We start from the raw sequence: 15,306 nt of genomic DNA, 5'->3' as shown, positions 1-15,306 counted from the left end.
TATTTGCACTTTCATTTGTGAAGGCAGAACCAAAATATGTGCTCAATTCTTTCATTTCTTTAATCCCCAGTTCTGATTGTAAGGGTCCTATGTTTTATCTTTATTAATCTTTTTCTTCATATATTTGTAGAGGCTTATATGTTCAATTTCCGTGTTGCCTGCAGTTTTACACATACTCCTCCTCTTCTTCCCCACCCCCCCCCCCCCCCCCCCCCCCGCCGTTAGTTTTGCAGTCATGTTACAATGCTTTCCGTATTTGTGTTAATATACAGAGTCATAGAGTCCTATAGCATGGAGACAGACTGGCACATGCCGACCGCAATGTCCATTCACGCTAACCCCATTTCCGTGCACTTGTCCCATATCCTTCTAAACCTTTCCTTTCCACGTATTTGTCCAAATTCCTTTTTAAATGTTGTTAATGTACCCACCTCAAACACTTCTGTTGGCTGTTCATTCCATATGCATAACACCCTCTGTGTATTTTTAAAAATACTGCCCCTTGGGTTCCCATGAATTCTTTCCCCTCTTACCTTAACCTGGAAAAAAGACTAAGTGCATTCACCCTATCTATGCCTCTCATGATCTTATACACTTCTATAAGATCTCCCCTCAGTCTGTAAAGAAACAAGTGCTAGCTTGTCCAGCCTCTCCCTATGACTCAGTCCCTTATATATGGGGAATTTGAACTTTCACAAAGCAGAATGAGAATACACAGTTATCAATTCTATTAAATTTAAAGTCATGAAACAAAATAATTGGCGCACACTTAAAAATACCCAGCACCCTAAGTGTAACTTCCAGGTTAATGCGGTCACAGCTAATGTGTTCCTATGCATATTCTCACAGCATATTTTAATCAGGAAGTTGAGTCTTTTTGCAGCATTGGGGTGGCACGGTGGCTCAGTGGTTAGCACTGCAGCCTCACAGCGCCAGGGACCCAGGTTCAATTCCAGCCTCTGGTGACTGTGTGAACTTTGCACATTCTCCCCGTGTCTGTGTGGGTTCCTCTGGGTGCTCCGGTTTCCTCCCACAGTCCAAAGATGTGCAGGCTAGGTGGATTGGCCATGCTAAATTGCCCATAGTGTTCAGGGGTGTGTGGTTTACAGGGGGATGGGTCTGGGTGGGGTGCATCAAGGGGCAGTGTGGACTTGTTGGGCCAAAGGGCCTGTTTCCACACTGTAGGGAATCTAATCTAATCTCTGATCTCAGTCTCCGATTTAAAATTAACAACTGATGGCATACATCATAAAAGTGTCACTGCATTCTTTTCCCCATAGAGTAGATGTTGAACATATGTAGGCTTAAGCTGGAGATTCTGCATTCATTTATAAGGAATTGAGAACTTTGGTTGTACTAAGTTTTTTTTTTCTTTGGCTTTTTTTTTGTTGACCGATTTTTAAGACTTCTGTTTTTCCAGTGCCCCACTCTTTCTGGGCTTCATCTCTTGTAGCCTCTTTTCCTTTTCTTTGACCCAGTTCACCTACACCACCTCTCTTTCCTATCCTTGCCCGTCACTGACTCCTCTTCCCTCAGTCTACTTTGCTGTCACCTCCTCTATTCCTACACTCCCCTTCACTGATGTCTCCTTGCGGGCTGCTTTGCTAAACACCTCAATCCATAACTGTTTTTGATTATTTGGAATTTTACTTGGGTTTTGCACTGAGCCAGTGAAGTGCAACATTAAGGGAGAGTGCTTCACCTTTCATTTGGATACTTGCCTTTCATGCTCAACACATTTTCAAGTTATTGAAGCTGAAAGAATAGGTTGAGAAAGTGACTAAATAAACTTTGAAATCCTGATCCAAATAAATAGGACCTTAGAGTATAAAACTCTCACTTGTGTTAAGTTTTCATAAATCCCTAGTTAGGCCTCAGCAGTTCTGGGTTCTGCACTTTTTATTAGGGATGTGAAGACATTGGAGAGTGCAGGAAAGATTTACTGGAATGGTTCAAGGGATGAAGAACTTTACATCATGGATTGAAGTCACTTGGATTGTTTTTCTTGGAGGAAAGAAAATTGAAAGGAGATTTGATGGAGGTATTTGAAATCCTGAGGTGTCTAGACAGAGTGGGTACAGTGGCACTGTTTCCATTGTTGGAAGGATTGTGAAGAACGTCCATATCGAGCTGGAATGTGCTGCCTGACATTGTGGTGGCGGCAGATTCAACTAGACCTTTGATAGGCAATTTGTTTATCACCTGAAAAGAGAAGATGTGCAGTGCTGCAGGGAGAAGATGGGAGAGTTGTAGTACATCAATTAAATCAATTTTGCTGCTTGGATACGGAATTGGCTGGCCAACAGAAGACGGCGTGTGGTAGTAGAAGGAAAATATTCTGCCTGGAAGTCATTGGTGAATTTGAAAGCCGAGTACAGGATTAAGGATAGGATTCTTGGCAGCGTGGAGGAACAGAGGGATCTTGGTGTGCAGATACATAGATCCCTTAAAATGGCCACCCAAGTGGACAGGGTGGTTAAGAAAGCATATGGTGTTTGAGCTTTCATTAACAGGGGGATTGAGTTTAAGAGTCGTGAGATCTTGTTGCAGCTCTATAAAGCTTTGGTTAGACTGCACTTGGAGTACTGCGTCCAGTTCTGGTCGCCGTATTATAGGAAAGATGTGGATGCTTTGGAGAGGGTTCAGAGGAGGTTTACCAGGATGCTGCCTGGACTGGAGGGCTTATCTTATGAAGAGAGGTTGACTGAGCTCAGTCTCTTTTCATTGGAGAAAAGGAGGAGGAGAGGGGACCTAATTGAGGTATACAAGATAATGAGAGGCATAGATAGAGTTGATAGCCAGAGACTATTTCCCAGGGCAGAAATGGCTAGCACGAGGGGTCATAGTTTTAAGCTGGTTGGTGGAAAGTATAGAGGGGATGTCAGAGGCGGGTTCTTTACACAGAGAGTTGTGAGAGCATGGAATGCGTTGCCAGCAGCAGTTGTGAAAGCAAGGTCATTGGGGTCATTTAAGAGACTGCTGGACATGCATATGGTCACAGAAATTTGAGGGTGCATACATGAGGATCAATGGTCGGCACAACATTATGGGCTGAAGGGCCTGTTCTGTGCTGTACTGTTCTATGTTCTATCAGTTGCTCCATTAGAAAGCAAGCAGCAACACGATGGGCCTTTGTGCTGTAATCCTTCTGAAGGTTTGTGATCCTGAGGATGAGATTTAGATGGCAATCATGTTCTTATGCATCTCCTTTCCTTACCACCTTGATGTCATGTGTTTGGGAGGCACTGTCAAAGTTGCTGTGATGTATCTTGTGTGCTTTCAATGGGCCAGTGGTGAAGAATACATTTTGATGATGGCTGCCAGGGCATTGATCAAGTGGACTGTTTTACTTTGGTTAGTAAGACGCTTCTTGAGTATGAGAAACTACACTTATACTCTCCACTTGCCTAGTTTTCGATTGCACTCTAGATCTGTGCTTCATGAATGCTTTTGAAGAGTCAGGGATTGATGTTACTTGCAGATCTCTTGTAGTTTGATCCAGTTATATTTCTGGTCAGTGTTATGGTGTTAACAGGTGTTAAAAGTGAAGATTTCATTGATGGTAATCCCAATATATGTCAAAGGGGTGTCTACCTGATGCCATTTGCGTTCATGAGTCCACAGTCAATGTTGAAATCTCTCACTGCAGTTCCTTCCTGATTGTATGCCACTGTGCTGCTACATCTGCTGAGCCTGCCTGTCAGGAGGAAAAGCATATTCTGGGATGGTGGTGTCTGGGACATTGTAAGGTAGAATTCCGTGCATGATGACTGGCAGGCTGCTGCTTGACTGGTCTGTGGGTCAGTTCTACCAATTTTGGCACAGCCCTCCATGGTAGTGTGGAAAACCGTGCATGGTCAACAAAACACATGTAACTTTGCTGGGTGGTCTGTTTGATCTTATTCAATCTCCTAGTGAGCTGGCATCTGCACAATCCTTTTCTCCTGGTAGCTGGCTGCAGCTCACTCTTGCCAGATATCTTGCTAGGTAAAATCCCAGTTGCTGCCATTGTCAAATTGGTGTGTCTCCATGGCTGCCGCCTTATTGTTCTGACATGGCCTGGAAAGACCGCACCTTTCAGGTATCTGGAGTAGAAAAGGGCTGAGGGTTGGTTGTGATGTGTGAAGAGGTGAAATTGTGTTCTTAGACCATGTACAACTTATAAATAAGATATTGGAATGAAGGAGGAATGGGATTTGAGAAGAATGCTCTTATCCCTGCAGTTATTTTCTGCTGCCTGAGGTTGTAAACCACTCTCTACAAGAGAGATGTCAATGTGTTCAGAGATAATGGGAACTGCAGATGCTGTAGAATCCAAGATAACAAAGTATGGAGCTGGATGAACGCAGCAGGCCAAGCAGCATCTTGGGAGCACAAAAGCTGACGTTTCGGGCCTAGACTGAATTTCAATAATGTCGCTGCTATGCTTGAAAGTTGGTAAGCTGTGGAATGTAGATATTAGATTTGAAGCAATGCTAGTTGTGGGTGGGTGATGCAAAGCACATAATTCTTTTTATCTACTCATGGGTTGAGGGTATTGCTGTCTGGGCCAGTATTTATTGCTTCTGGTTGTGGTGTAGAGGGTGGTGGTGAACTGCTGCCTTGAACTGTCTGTTTTAGGTAGGCCCACAGTGCCCTTAGGAACCATATTCCAGGATTTTGACCCACAATGAAAGAATGGCAATATGTTTCCAAGTCAGGAAGATAAGTGGCTTGGAAAAGAATTGCAGCTGATGGTGTTCCCATGTATTGGCAGCACTGACCTTTTCAGATAGTAAAGATTGTGTTTACAAGATGCTGTATAAGGAGCCTTGGTGCATTTCTGCCGTGTATTTTGACAGTGCACGGTGCTGCTCCTAGTGTCAGTGAAGGAGGCAGTAGATGTTTGTGAATGTGGTGCCAATCAAGTGGGTTGCTTTCTCCTGGATTGCACCAAAATTAACCATTTAGGTGTATTTAGTATCTTTGTCAACTTCGTCTTCTAGGCTTCCATCTCAGTAGGATAACGTACTGAAAATCAAGCCCTATTATTCCCAGAGCTATAACAAAAGTTCAAGATTTTAAAAACATATATAGAATTTTCCAATTTGCCTGTCTTTTAGATCCAGCGTGACAGATAAAGAACGGAGTAAGTTTCTGAACTTCAGAGGAATTACTACAAATAAATAGAGTCTAGCTACAAGAAAACAATTATAAACCATTGGCTTATAACTCTACTAATTAAATCCCTAACTTCCTTTGAGCTTGCACGCCCTCTCTCTTGAGGGCGAGAGAGAGAGAGCGCTCCCTCTTTTGCTCTCTTCACCACCCCCTCCCCCCAACTCAGTGCATGCATGGAGAAGAAGCGAGAATTATGGGTGAAGGGCAAAAGTGGAAAAGCTGTTTGGTCTCTGTTAGCAGGATTTGCTGAGATGATCTTGTGCCTATCAGAGCACTGCTCGTTAATTTTCGTCAGATGCTTTCTCTTGTTTGCAGGAGGCACAGGGTGACTGGATCATAAAGGTCTGGTTATAAAGGTCTATGATTATTAATAAAAAAGAAACCGCTTACAACCCTGCTGAAGGAAAAAAAACAAGCTTTCCTGCAGAGAACTGATGGTTTCTCACTCTCTTATCTGCAGTTCTAAACTGTTTAGCTTATTGAGAACCGATCACACTGTTTTTGGCAGGCAGAAGGCGTTTGTCTTTGATAACAGGTCATTAGTCCACAGACCAAACAGTTACTTGCTGCTGGCTGAATCTCCATTTGTGCAGAGCCTGTAGCTCTAGCTCATCTGCAAATCATATTCCAAACGGTGCTTGAATCAGCATTGGTGCAAACAATATTTAGATGCTTTACCAAAACTACTTCAATCCCTCAATGTAACTCTCTTGCCTTTTTGAAAAAAGTTTTTATTTCCCCATTTCAGACCACAATGAAGAATAAGGGAAAAATTTAAAAAAAAACTGTCTTTACAACAGTTCCACAGGATTAAGGATGATTTTCTTCTGGCCCAGAGTTGTGGGACCTGAGGTGACTATACACTCAAATGCTGTATGTACAAACCCTGGCACAGGAGGGTGAGTGGGATGCTAGGGTTTTGGTATACTGTTCCATTATATGTGCTTGGCCTCCACTTGAGCTGCTTGAAGATGCTGAAGATAGTTGGCGTCTTTGTGGTTGCTTCTTTTCTAGTTTGGTTAAGAAATTTCTACAGTTGAGATTTAGCAGGACTCTGTTTTCTTGCAGAGGCTTTGAGGGCTTCCTTGAAATTGTTCCTCTGCTGCCCTCAAATGTTTGCCATGATAATGTTCGTTCAGATAGCTTGTGTCAGAAGTCTTGTCAGACATGCAGATGATGTCCCTTTTCAGATGCAGTGGATTGACAGTAAACAGTGCCTGATGTTGAGAATTCAGGCCTGAGAAATAACACTGTTATTGGAGCTCCTAAATTTCAATTTGAATTTGAGCATTTTGAGGAAGAATTGCTGGTGATATTTCTTGAGAGATTTCAGATGTCTATATGTTATCCATGTCTAACACGTAAAGGAGGGCTGATAACTGTTGTCACATAAGCCATGCGCTTGCTTTGGAGTTTAAGGTCTTTATCATCAAACACTCTGAACGGTGGAAAGTAGCACAGGCGTTCTGGAGATGATTTTTGAATCTCCTCAATGTCTGCCTTCCATTGTGAAGAGGCACCCAAGATATAAGCCTTGATTGATAGAGATTGTTGGTACGTAAGTTGGGATATGGTGCATTGAACAGTGGCTGAGGTTAGTGGATTTGATTCATGCAAGGTGACATTTGAAGATGGATTCTCTAACTTTGACAGCTTCTCTGAGGCGATTAAACCTCTTGTTACCATCATCCAGGACGTTGGGACCAAAGTACTACCATTGAACTCCTCATCCATCTATTTTCACTGTTTCTCATTACATTTCTGGAGGCAGCATGCTCCCCTTGTTCCTTCACCCCACTTCGCTCTCCTCATTTCCAACAGCCCCACTTAGTCCTTAGTATAGTACCTTTCTCAAATCAGATTTACATGTAGAATGAAGATAATGGGAACTGCAGATGCTGGAGAATGCAAGCTAACAAAGTGTGGAGCTGAATGAATAGAGCAGGCCAAGCAGCACCTTAGGAGCACAAAAGCTGACGTTTCAGGCCTAGACCCTTCATCTGAAAAGGGGGATGGGGAGAGGATTCTGAAATAAATAGGGAGAGAGGGGGAGGCGGACCAAAGATGGATAGAGGAGAAGATGGGTGGGGAGGTAGGAAAGGGATAGGTCAGTCCGGGGAGGACGGACAGGTCAAGGAGGCAGGATGAGGTTGGTAGGTAGGAAATGGAGGTGCGGCTTGAGGTGGGGGGAGGGGAGTGGTGAGAAGAAGAACAGGTAAGGCAGGCGGGGACAAGCTGGGCTGGTTTTGGGGATGCAGTCGGGTGGGGGGGGGCTGGATTTTGAAGCAGGTGAAATCCACATGGGAACCCTGCAGCCCAATGGTATCAATGTGGAGCTTCAAATCTCCTCTCCCCACCACTCCTACCTACCAACCTCATCCTGCCCCCTTGGCCTGTCTGGACTGACCTATCCACACCCTACCTCCCCACCTATACTGTCCTCTCCATCTTCTCCTCCATCCATCTTCAGTCCACCTCCCCCTCTCTCCCTATTTATTTCGGAATCCTCTCCCCATCCCCCTTTTCTGATGGAAGGGCTAGGCCCGAAACGTCAGTGTTTGTGCTTCTGAGATGCTGCTTGGCCTGCTGTGTTCATCCAGCTCCACACTTTGCTACTTTGGATGTAGAATGACTAGCCTTCCTTTGTAGGTGATGCAGATAGTTGGTGATTCTGCTACATTTCACTGTTGGCTCCCACAGAAATCATTTTAAGAATGGACAAAGTTGGTCTCTTATCTGAATGCATCATGGTGTGTTATGGCGACTGCTCTTCCCAAAACCGAAAGAAAGTTGAGAGTTGTGGATAATGCCCAGTCATCATGCAAACCGGCCTCCCATCCATTGACTCATCTACATTTCCCCACTGCATTGGGAAAGAAACCAACATAATCAAAGACCTTTCTCACCCCGGATGTACAACTATATACCTGTGCGAACAGATTCAAGAACAGCTTCTTCCCTGCTGTTATCAGATTTTTCAAAGGACCTCTTCAATGTTAATGTTAAACTTTCTGCACCTTCTTGCTAGCTGTAACATTGTATCCTACACTCTGTTCTGTTACCCTGATACACTCGATCTGCCTATAAAACACATAAGAATACTTGTCACACATACTGAGGTACTTTGAAACTAATGAATCAAATTGAATCAAAAAAATCTTGAATGCAAATCAGGAGGGCTAAAAGGATATATGTGATGGCTAGGCAAAAATGCTTAAGGAGAATTCAAAGGGATTTTATAAATACATTAAAGGCAAAAGGGTAACTAGGGAGAAAATCGGGCCTCTTAAAGATCAGCAGGGCCACCTGTATGTGGAACTGCAGGAGATGGGGCAGTTGCAAAATACTTGTTTAGTATCAGTGGTTATTGTGGTGGAGGATATGGAAGTTTGAGAACTTAGGGAAAATAGATAGCGATATCTTGAAAAATGACCATGTTACAGAAGTGGTGGTGCTGGACGTCTTAAAATGAATAAAAACAAAGAAAATTACAGCACAGGCACAGGAACAGGCCCTTCAGCCCTCCCAGCCTGCGCCGATCCAGATCCTCTCTCTAAACTTGTTGCCTATTTTCCAAGGATCTGCATCCCTCTGCTCCCTGCCCATTCATGTTTCGTGCCCACCTCTACCATCTCTGCTGGCAATGTGTTCCAGGCACCCACCATCCTCTGTGTAAAGAACTTTCCACTTCACTTTACTTCAACATTTCCCCCTTCACCTTGAAATCGTGACCCCCAAGTAATTGAGTCCCCCACTCTTTGGTGGAGGGGGCAAAGCTTCTGGCTATCCACCCTGTCTGTATCACTCACGATTTTGTAGTCCTCAATCAGGTCCCCCCTCAACCTCCATCTTCCTAACGTAAATAATCCTAATCTACTCAACCACTTTTCATATCTAGTGCCCTCCATACCAAGCAACATCCTGGTGAACCTCCTCTGCACCCTCTCCAAAACATCCACATCCTTTTGGTAATGTGACCAGAACTGTACGCTGTACGCTAAATGTGGTCGAACCAAAGTCCTACACAACTGTGACATGACTTGCCAACTCTTGTTCTCAATACCCTGTCCGATGAATGAAAGCATGCTGCATGCCATCTTAACCGTTCCATCGACCTGTGTTGCCACCTTCAGGGTACAGTGGACCTGAACACCCAGATCTCTCTGATCATCAGTTTTCCCCAGGGCTTTTCCATTTATAGTCTGATTTGCTCTTGAATTGGATCTTCCAAAATGCGTCACCTTGCATTTGCTTGGATTGAACTCCATCTGTCATTTCTCCGCCCAGCTCTCCATTCCATTTATATTCTGCTGCGTTCTCTGACAGTCCCCTTCATTATCTGCTACTCGACCAATCTTAGTGTCATCTGCAACTTACTAAGCGGACCATCTATACCTTCCTCCAGATCACTTATGTATATCACAAACAACAGTGGTCCCAACATGGATCCCCATGGAACAGCACTGGTCACAGTTCTCCATTTTGAGAAACTTACTTCAACTGCAACTCTGTCTCCTGTTGCCAGCCAGTTCTCTATGCATCTAGCTAGTACACCCTGGATGCCATGCGACTTCACTTTCTCCATCAGCCGACCGTGGGGAACCTTAACCAACACTTTGCTCAATTCCATGGATATGACATCTACAGGCCTTCCCTCATCTATCAACTTTGTCACTTTCTCAAAGAATTCTATCAAGTTGGTAAGACATGACCTTCCCTGCACAAAACCATGCTGCCTATCACTAATAAGCCCATTTTCTTCCAAATGTAAATAGATCCTATCCCTCAGTATCTTCTCCAGCAGCTTCCCCACCACTGACATCAGGTTCACTGTTCTATAATTACCTGGATTATACTTGGTACCCCTCCTAAACAAGGCGTCAACATTAGCAATTCTCCAGTCCTCTGGGACCTCACCTGTGCTCAAGGATGCTGCAAAGATATCTGTTAAAGCCCCAGCTATTTCGCCTCTCACTCCCCTCCGTAACCTGGGATAGATCCCATCAGGACCTGGGAACTTGTCCACCCTAATGCTTTTTAGAATACCCAACACACTTTCTCACCCCACCCCGTCCCCCGATCTAAGCTGACTTGACCAAGAGTAATCGAATATTTATCCCTAACATCAACACCCGTCATGTCCCTCTCCCCAGTGAATATGGATGCAGAGTACTCATTAAAAATCTTATTCATAAAGGTAGATAAATCTCTGGGAATTGATCAGGTATACCTTAGAACTCTGTGGGAAGCTAGGGAAGTGAGTGCTGGGCCCCTTGCTGAGATATTTATATCATTGATAGCCATGGGTGAGGTGCCAGAAGACTGGAGGTTGGCCAATGTGGTACGACTATTTAAGAAAGGTGGTAAGGAAAAGCCAGGGAACTATAGACCAGTGAGCCTGACGTCAGTGGTGGGCAGCTTGTTGGAGGGAGTCCTGAGGGACAGGATTTACATGTATTTGGAAAGGCAGGGATTGATTAGAGGTGGTCAAGATGGCTTTGTGCCTTGAAAGTCATGTCTCACTAACTTGATTGTGTTTTTTGTGAAGAAGTAACAGAGGATTGATGGGGGCAGAGCAATTCACCTTTGATAAGGTTCCTCATGGTAGATTGGTTAGCAATGTTAGATCACATGGAATACAGGGAAAACTATTAGATCACCTGGAATACAAGGAGATTTGCATAGAGAACTGGCTCGAAGGTAGAAGACAGAGGGAAGTGGTGAAGGGTTGCTTTTCGGACTAAAGGCCTGTTACCTGTGGTGTGCCACAAGGATTGGCAGTGGGTCCAATGTTTTTCATCATTTTTATATAAATGATTTGGATGTGAACTCAGGTGGTATGGTTAGTGAGTTTGCGGATGATGCCAAAATAGGACAGGTAGTGGATAGCGAAGGTTACCTCATAGTACGACGAGATCTTGATCAGATGGGCCAGTGGACTGAGGAGTGGCAGATGGAGTTTAATTTAGTTAAATGTGAGGTGCTGCATTTTGGAAAGGCAAATCAGTGCAGGACTTATACATTTAACGGTTATGCCCTGAGGAGTGCTGCTGTAGAAAGAGACCTTGGTGTGCAGGTTCATAGTTCCTTGAAAGTGGAGTTGCAGGTAGACAGGATAGTGAAAAAGGCGTTTGGCATGCTTGTCTTCATTGAACAGTGCATTGCATGTAAGAGGGGTAGTCAAGTTGCAGCTGTCCAGGATACTGGTTAGGACACTGTTGGAATACTGTGTGCATTTCTGGTCTTCCTGCTGTATAAAGAGTGTTTTGATGTCAGATTTGGAGGGTTTCAGCTGCAGGGAAAAGCTGAATAGGTTGGGGCTGTTTTCCCTGGACCATCAAAGGCTGAGGGGGGGACCTTTTATAGAGGTTTATAAAATCATGAGGAACATGGATAGAATAAATAGACAACATTTTATTCCCTCAGGGTGGGGTGTCCAAAACTAGAGGACATTGGCTTAACATGAGACTGGCTTGTGTGTGTATGAATGAGCTGCCAGAAGAAGGGAGCCTGGTAAAATTACAACATTTCAAAGGCATCTATATGAATAGGAAGGGTTTCGAGGGATATGGACCAAATGCTGGCAAATGGGACTAGATTAATTTAGGATATCTGGCCACATGGATAAGTTGGACCAAAGGGACTATTTCCATGCTGTACATCTGTCTGTATTTCAAAGTACTACTTCGTGGATCTCTCATCACAATTGCAGATGTTTAAATTAAACCTGTTTAAGAAAAGGCAATACTTTAGCTGTGAATAAACCCAATTTAAAAATTAGACTTTACTTTAGGGATTGTTTAGAATGGTATTACACAAATGAGTAGAGGCAAACTGTTTGAAAAAGAAAATGATTTGTGTATAAGAGAGAAAGGGATAGAACAGTAAGTTGAAAGGTCAGGTAGGGGTAAATGGAACAGGGGGGTACTTTGTATGGAACACTAACAGATGTTGAGTGGTCCAGCTTATGTTCTATACAGTAATTCATTTTCAAGACTCAGTTACATGCTTACTGTAACTGAGGGGCTCAGTGGTTCATAACAAAAGACCAGTAAGATTTTGTTGTCCTTGCTCAATGTTTAATATTCAATCTGCATCATTTAAAACTAATCTTGGTGCCGTTTGCATGTTGAACATAGGAGCAGGAGTAAATCAAAAAGTCCCTTTTTAGCTGGTGCAGACATCAGTACAATTGTGACTACTGTTCTATCCCATCTTCATTTAGATTGCATCTCATGAACTGTACAGTTCTACCTGGGATGGAGGCAGAGGCAGGGTGATGTTTCACATGGCTGGGGCAGACAAGAATTGGGAAATGTGGTCTCTGATGTGTGGTGAGTAACTTGTGTCTGAGATGAGATATTTCTCCATTGAAGTAACTTTCCTTCTCAGCTGTGTAGCCGTACAGCCACTCTGAAGGGTTTACCCGCACCAATCACCGTGCTCACTCCATTCCCAGCATTGACTTTGTTTTGGAAGTTGCGGATGCGCACAAATCTCCTGAGAGTCACACGGAAGAAAACAAAATTAGAGGGAATGTTGTCTCGAAGGTGTGGTACCTGTGGAATTCTCTCCTGCAGAAGGCTATGGAGGCAAAGTCATTGAATATATTTCATAAATAGATTCCTAGAAGCTGTCGGTATCAATGGGTCTGGGGAGGATCAGCCATGACCATGTTGGAAAGGTGAAATGGGCTCGACAAGCTAAAATGGTCTATTCTTATTCTGGCTATTTCCAAACACTTGCTCTCTGTATCTCTCTGTTGCTGAAGACCAAAATCTGTGCATCTGAAGAATTTGGATGAAATAGACTGAAACTCCACAATGTGTACCTTGTCCTCTTTCTCTGCACCTGCCCCCCACCCCCCCACCCAGCATATATGCCTTTCACACTTTCCTGCTGTCTGTCTTGCCACCTACCTCAGTCCTGTCCCTCACACTCCATCTTTCACCTCCCTGTACTCCTTCTCCCTACCCCCCCCTCAATAACCCTGGGTTCCTCTATTGCTCTTGGTATGCTCCTGCTCTCTGTGGCCCTTCTGCTTCTCTCCTTTCTCTCCTCTCCTTGCCTCAAAACCATAGCACTGCCCCACACCTCACCACCTTTCTGCTAGCCCGCCCTCATCCCTTGTTTATCATCATTCTTTGCAGTAATATTGTTACGATATTTTTTCACCTCCTTGTTACAGAAATACAGCCATGTGCGGTTATCGGGTACCAAAGACCCTCGGTCGTATTTCCGGACGAAGACATGGTGGTTGGGACTGGTGCTGATGTTACTAGGGGAGTTGGGAGTCTTCACTTCATATGCCTATGCACCACTATCGCTTGTCACACCACTGAGTGCTGTTTCCATCGTTGGTATGAAATTGTTCTTGTGTCTGATTCCCACAGTGTGAGACCAACTAAATCTCGGGCGAGGAAAGCAATTGTTTCCCACAGGACCTATGGTAGAAGAAAGTATCCCAAAGTGAGGATTCTGAGAGGAGTATGTCTCCTGGCAGAGTGAGAGGGGATGGGAGGTGCCCAGTGCGTAGTGGGGGGCAGGTTCTGGGATAGTGGGACGACATTGATGTTGAGCTCCATTCATCTTTATATTTGTATCTTTTATCTCATCAGCCAGTTCAATTTTAGGAATCCTATTCCTGAGGGACAAGTGGAAACCCAGACAATTTCTACGTAAGTCCTGCGTGAGAAAATATCTCTTACGCTGAATTCTGTTCAATAATTATTGGCATGTTTTGTTATCTATTTATAACTTGAATTTGGATTCAGAAGGTACACTTTTGATATTTATAGACATTCTGATGAAACTTGTAATTTTAGCAAACAGTGTGGCAGAGGGTAATAGACTAAAAGGACAGGCTTTTTTAAATGGCAGTCAGTGAATGTTTTAATGGTCGTCATTAGACTTTCAATTTGTAGATTTTTATTGAATTCAAATTCCACCATCTTCCATGGTAGGATTCAGCCCCGACATCCCAGAAGATTGCCTGGGTCTCTGGATTACTAGTCCAGCAATAATCCCTCCCCTGTCAGATGGCGAGCATTGGCTGACAAGAGGTGGGCACTCGCTGAATAATAGCTTGAAATGGAAAATGAATAAATACTTCAAGAGGAAAAAATGCAAGGGATATGGGGAAACAACAGCTGAGTGGGACTAATTGGATTGAATTTAATTGAATTAGCTTTATTGTCTCATGTACTAAAATGAGTACAGTGAGAAGTAAGAGTTCAATAAGTATGATGTTGGTCCGAGGAAGCGGAAAACTCTGTCTCTGGGACTGTTGGGAATCGGTGGACTGGACTGTATTCAGGAACTCAGTGAAAAATTTAGATGAGTATGCCACCACTGTTATGGACTTCTTTAGCAAATGTGTGGTGGACTATGTACCAAAGAATTTAATCTGGGTGTTCCCCAATTGGAAGCCTTGGATGAACCAGGAAATGCACTTCCTACTGAAGACCAAACGTGCAGCATTCAGGTCAAATGACCCAGACCTGTACAGGCAATCTAGATATGATGTCTGCGAAGCCATCAGGGATGCTAAGAGGTACTACTGGACCAAGTTAGAGGGCTAACCCAACCAGGGCACCCACCACCTGTGGCAAGGCCCAAACAACATTATAGGATACAAAATCAAGCAGAGCAAGACAGCAGACAAAGACACGTTCCTCCCTAATGTGCTCAATGCTTTCTATGCTCTGTTCAAGCAGAATGCCTGTGGTGTGGTGTCACCTGCCCCGATGGCCCTGGATGTAGCTAAGCCCACTGCCACTGCTGCAGACATCAGATTGGTCTTTCTGGGAGTTAACCCAAGGAAAGTGGCATGCCTTGGATGGAGTCCCTAAATGAACACTAGGATTCTGTGTGGACCTACTGGTGAAGGTATTCTCCGACATCTTCAGCCTCAACTCCTACAAGCTCAAGTCCCCACCTGTTCAATAAGACCACGATCATCCCAACATCTAAGAAAGCACGTGCAAAGTACCTTAATGACTACCACCTAGTGGCTCTGATCTCTGTAATCATGAAGTGCTTTGAGGAGCTTGTTGTGGCCCACATCAATTCCAGTGTCCCAGCCTGCCTCAATCCCTACAGTTTTCCTAGCCCCGTGCTTATCTGGAACATCTGGACAACAAGGAC

At 44.1% G+C, this 15,306-nt stretch overlaps 1 protein-coding gene across 2 annotated transcripts in view; it reads left to right on the top strand.

Moving 5' to 3' along the window:
- nipal3 (NIPA like domain containing 3) overlaps positions 1–15,306 on the top strand; it is a 69,540-nt gene that overhangs the window by 19,009 nt on the left and 35,225 nt on the right. For both annotated transcript variants that reach the window (XM_048557913.2, XM_048557914.2), the window contains 2 exons: positions 13,349–13,520; positions 13,779–13,838. In XM_048557913.2, the coding sequence (XP_048413870.1) occupies positions 13,349–13,520; positions 13,779–13,838 (232 nt within the window). The remainder of the gene's footprint in view (positions 1–13,348; positions 13,521–13,778; positions 13,839–15,306) is intronic.

The sequence above is a fragment of the Stegostoma tigrinum genome, chromosome 24 (genome assembly GCF_030684315.1).
Source record: "Stegostoma tigrinum isolate sSteTig4 chromosome 24, sSteTig4.hap1, whole genome shotgun sequence".
NCBI classification, from domain to species: domain Eukaryota; kingdom Metazoa; phylum Chordata; class Chondrichthyes; order Orectolobiformes; family Stegostomatidae; genus Stegostoma; species Stegostoma tigrinum.
Note: the sequence above shows the minus strand (reverse complement) of the source record. Positions and strands in the feature narration are given on the sequence as shown.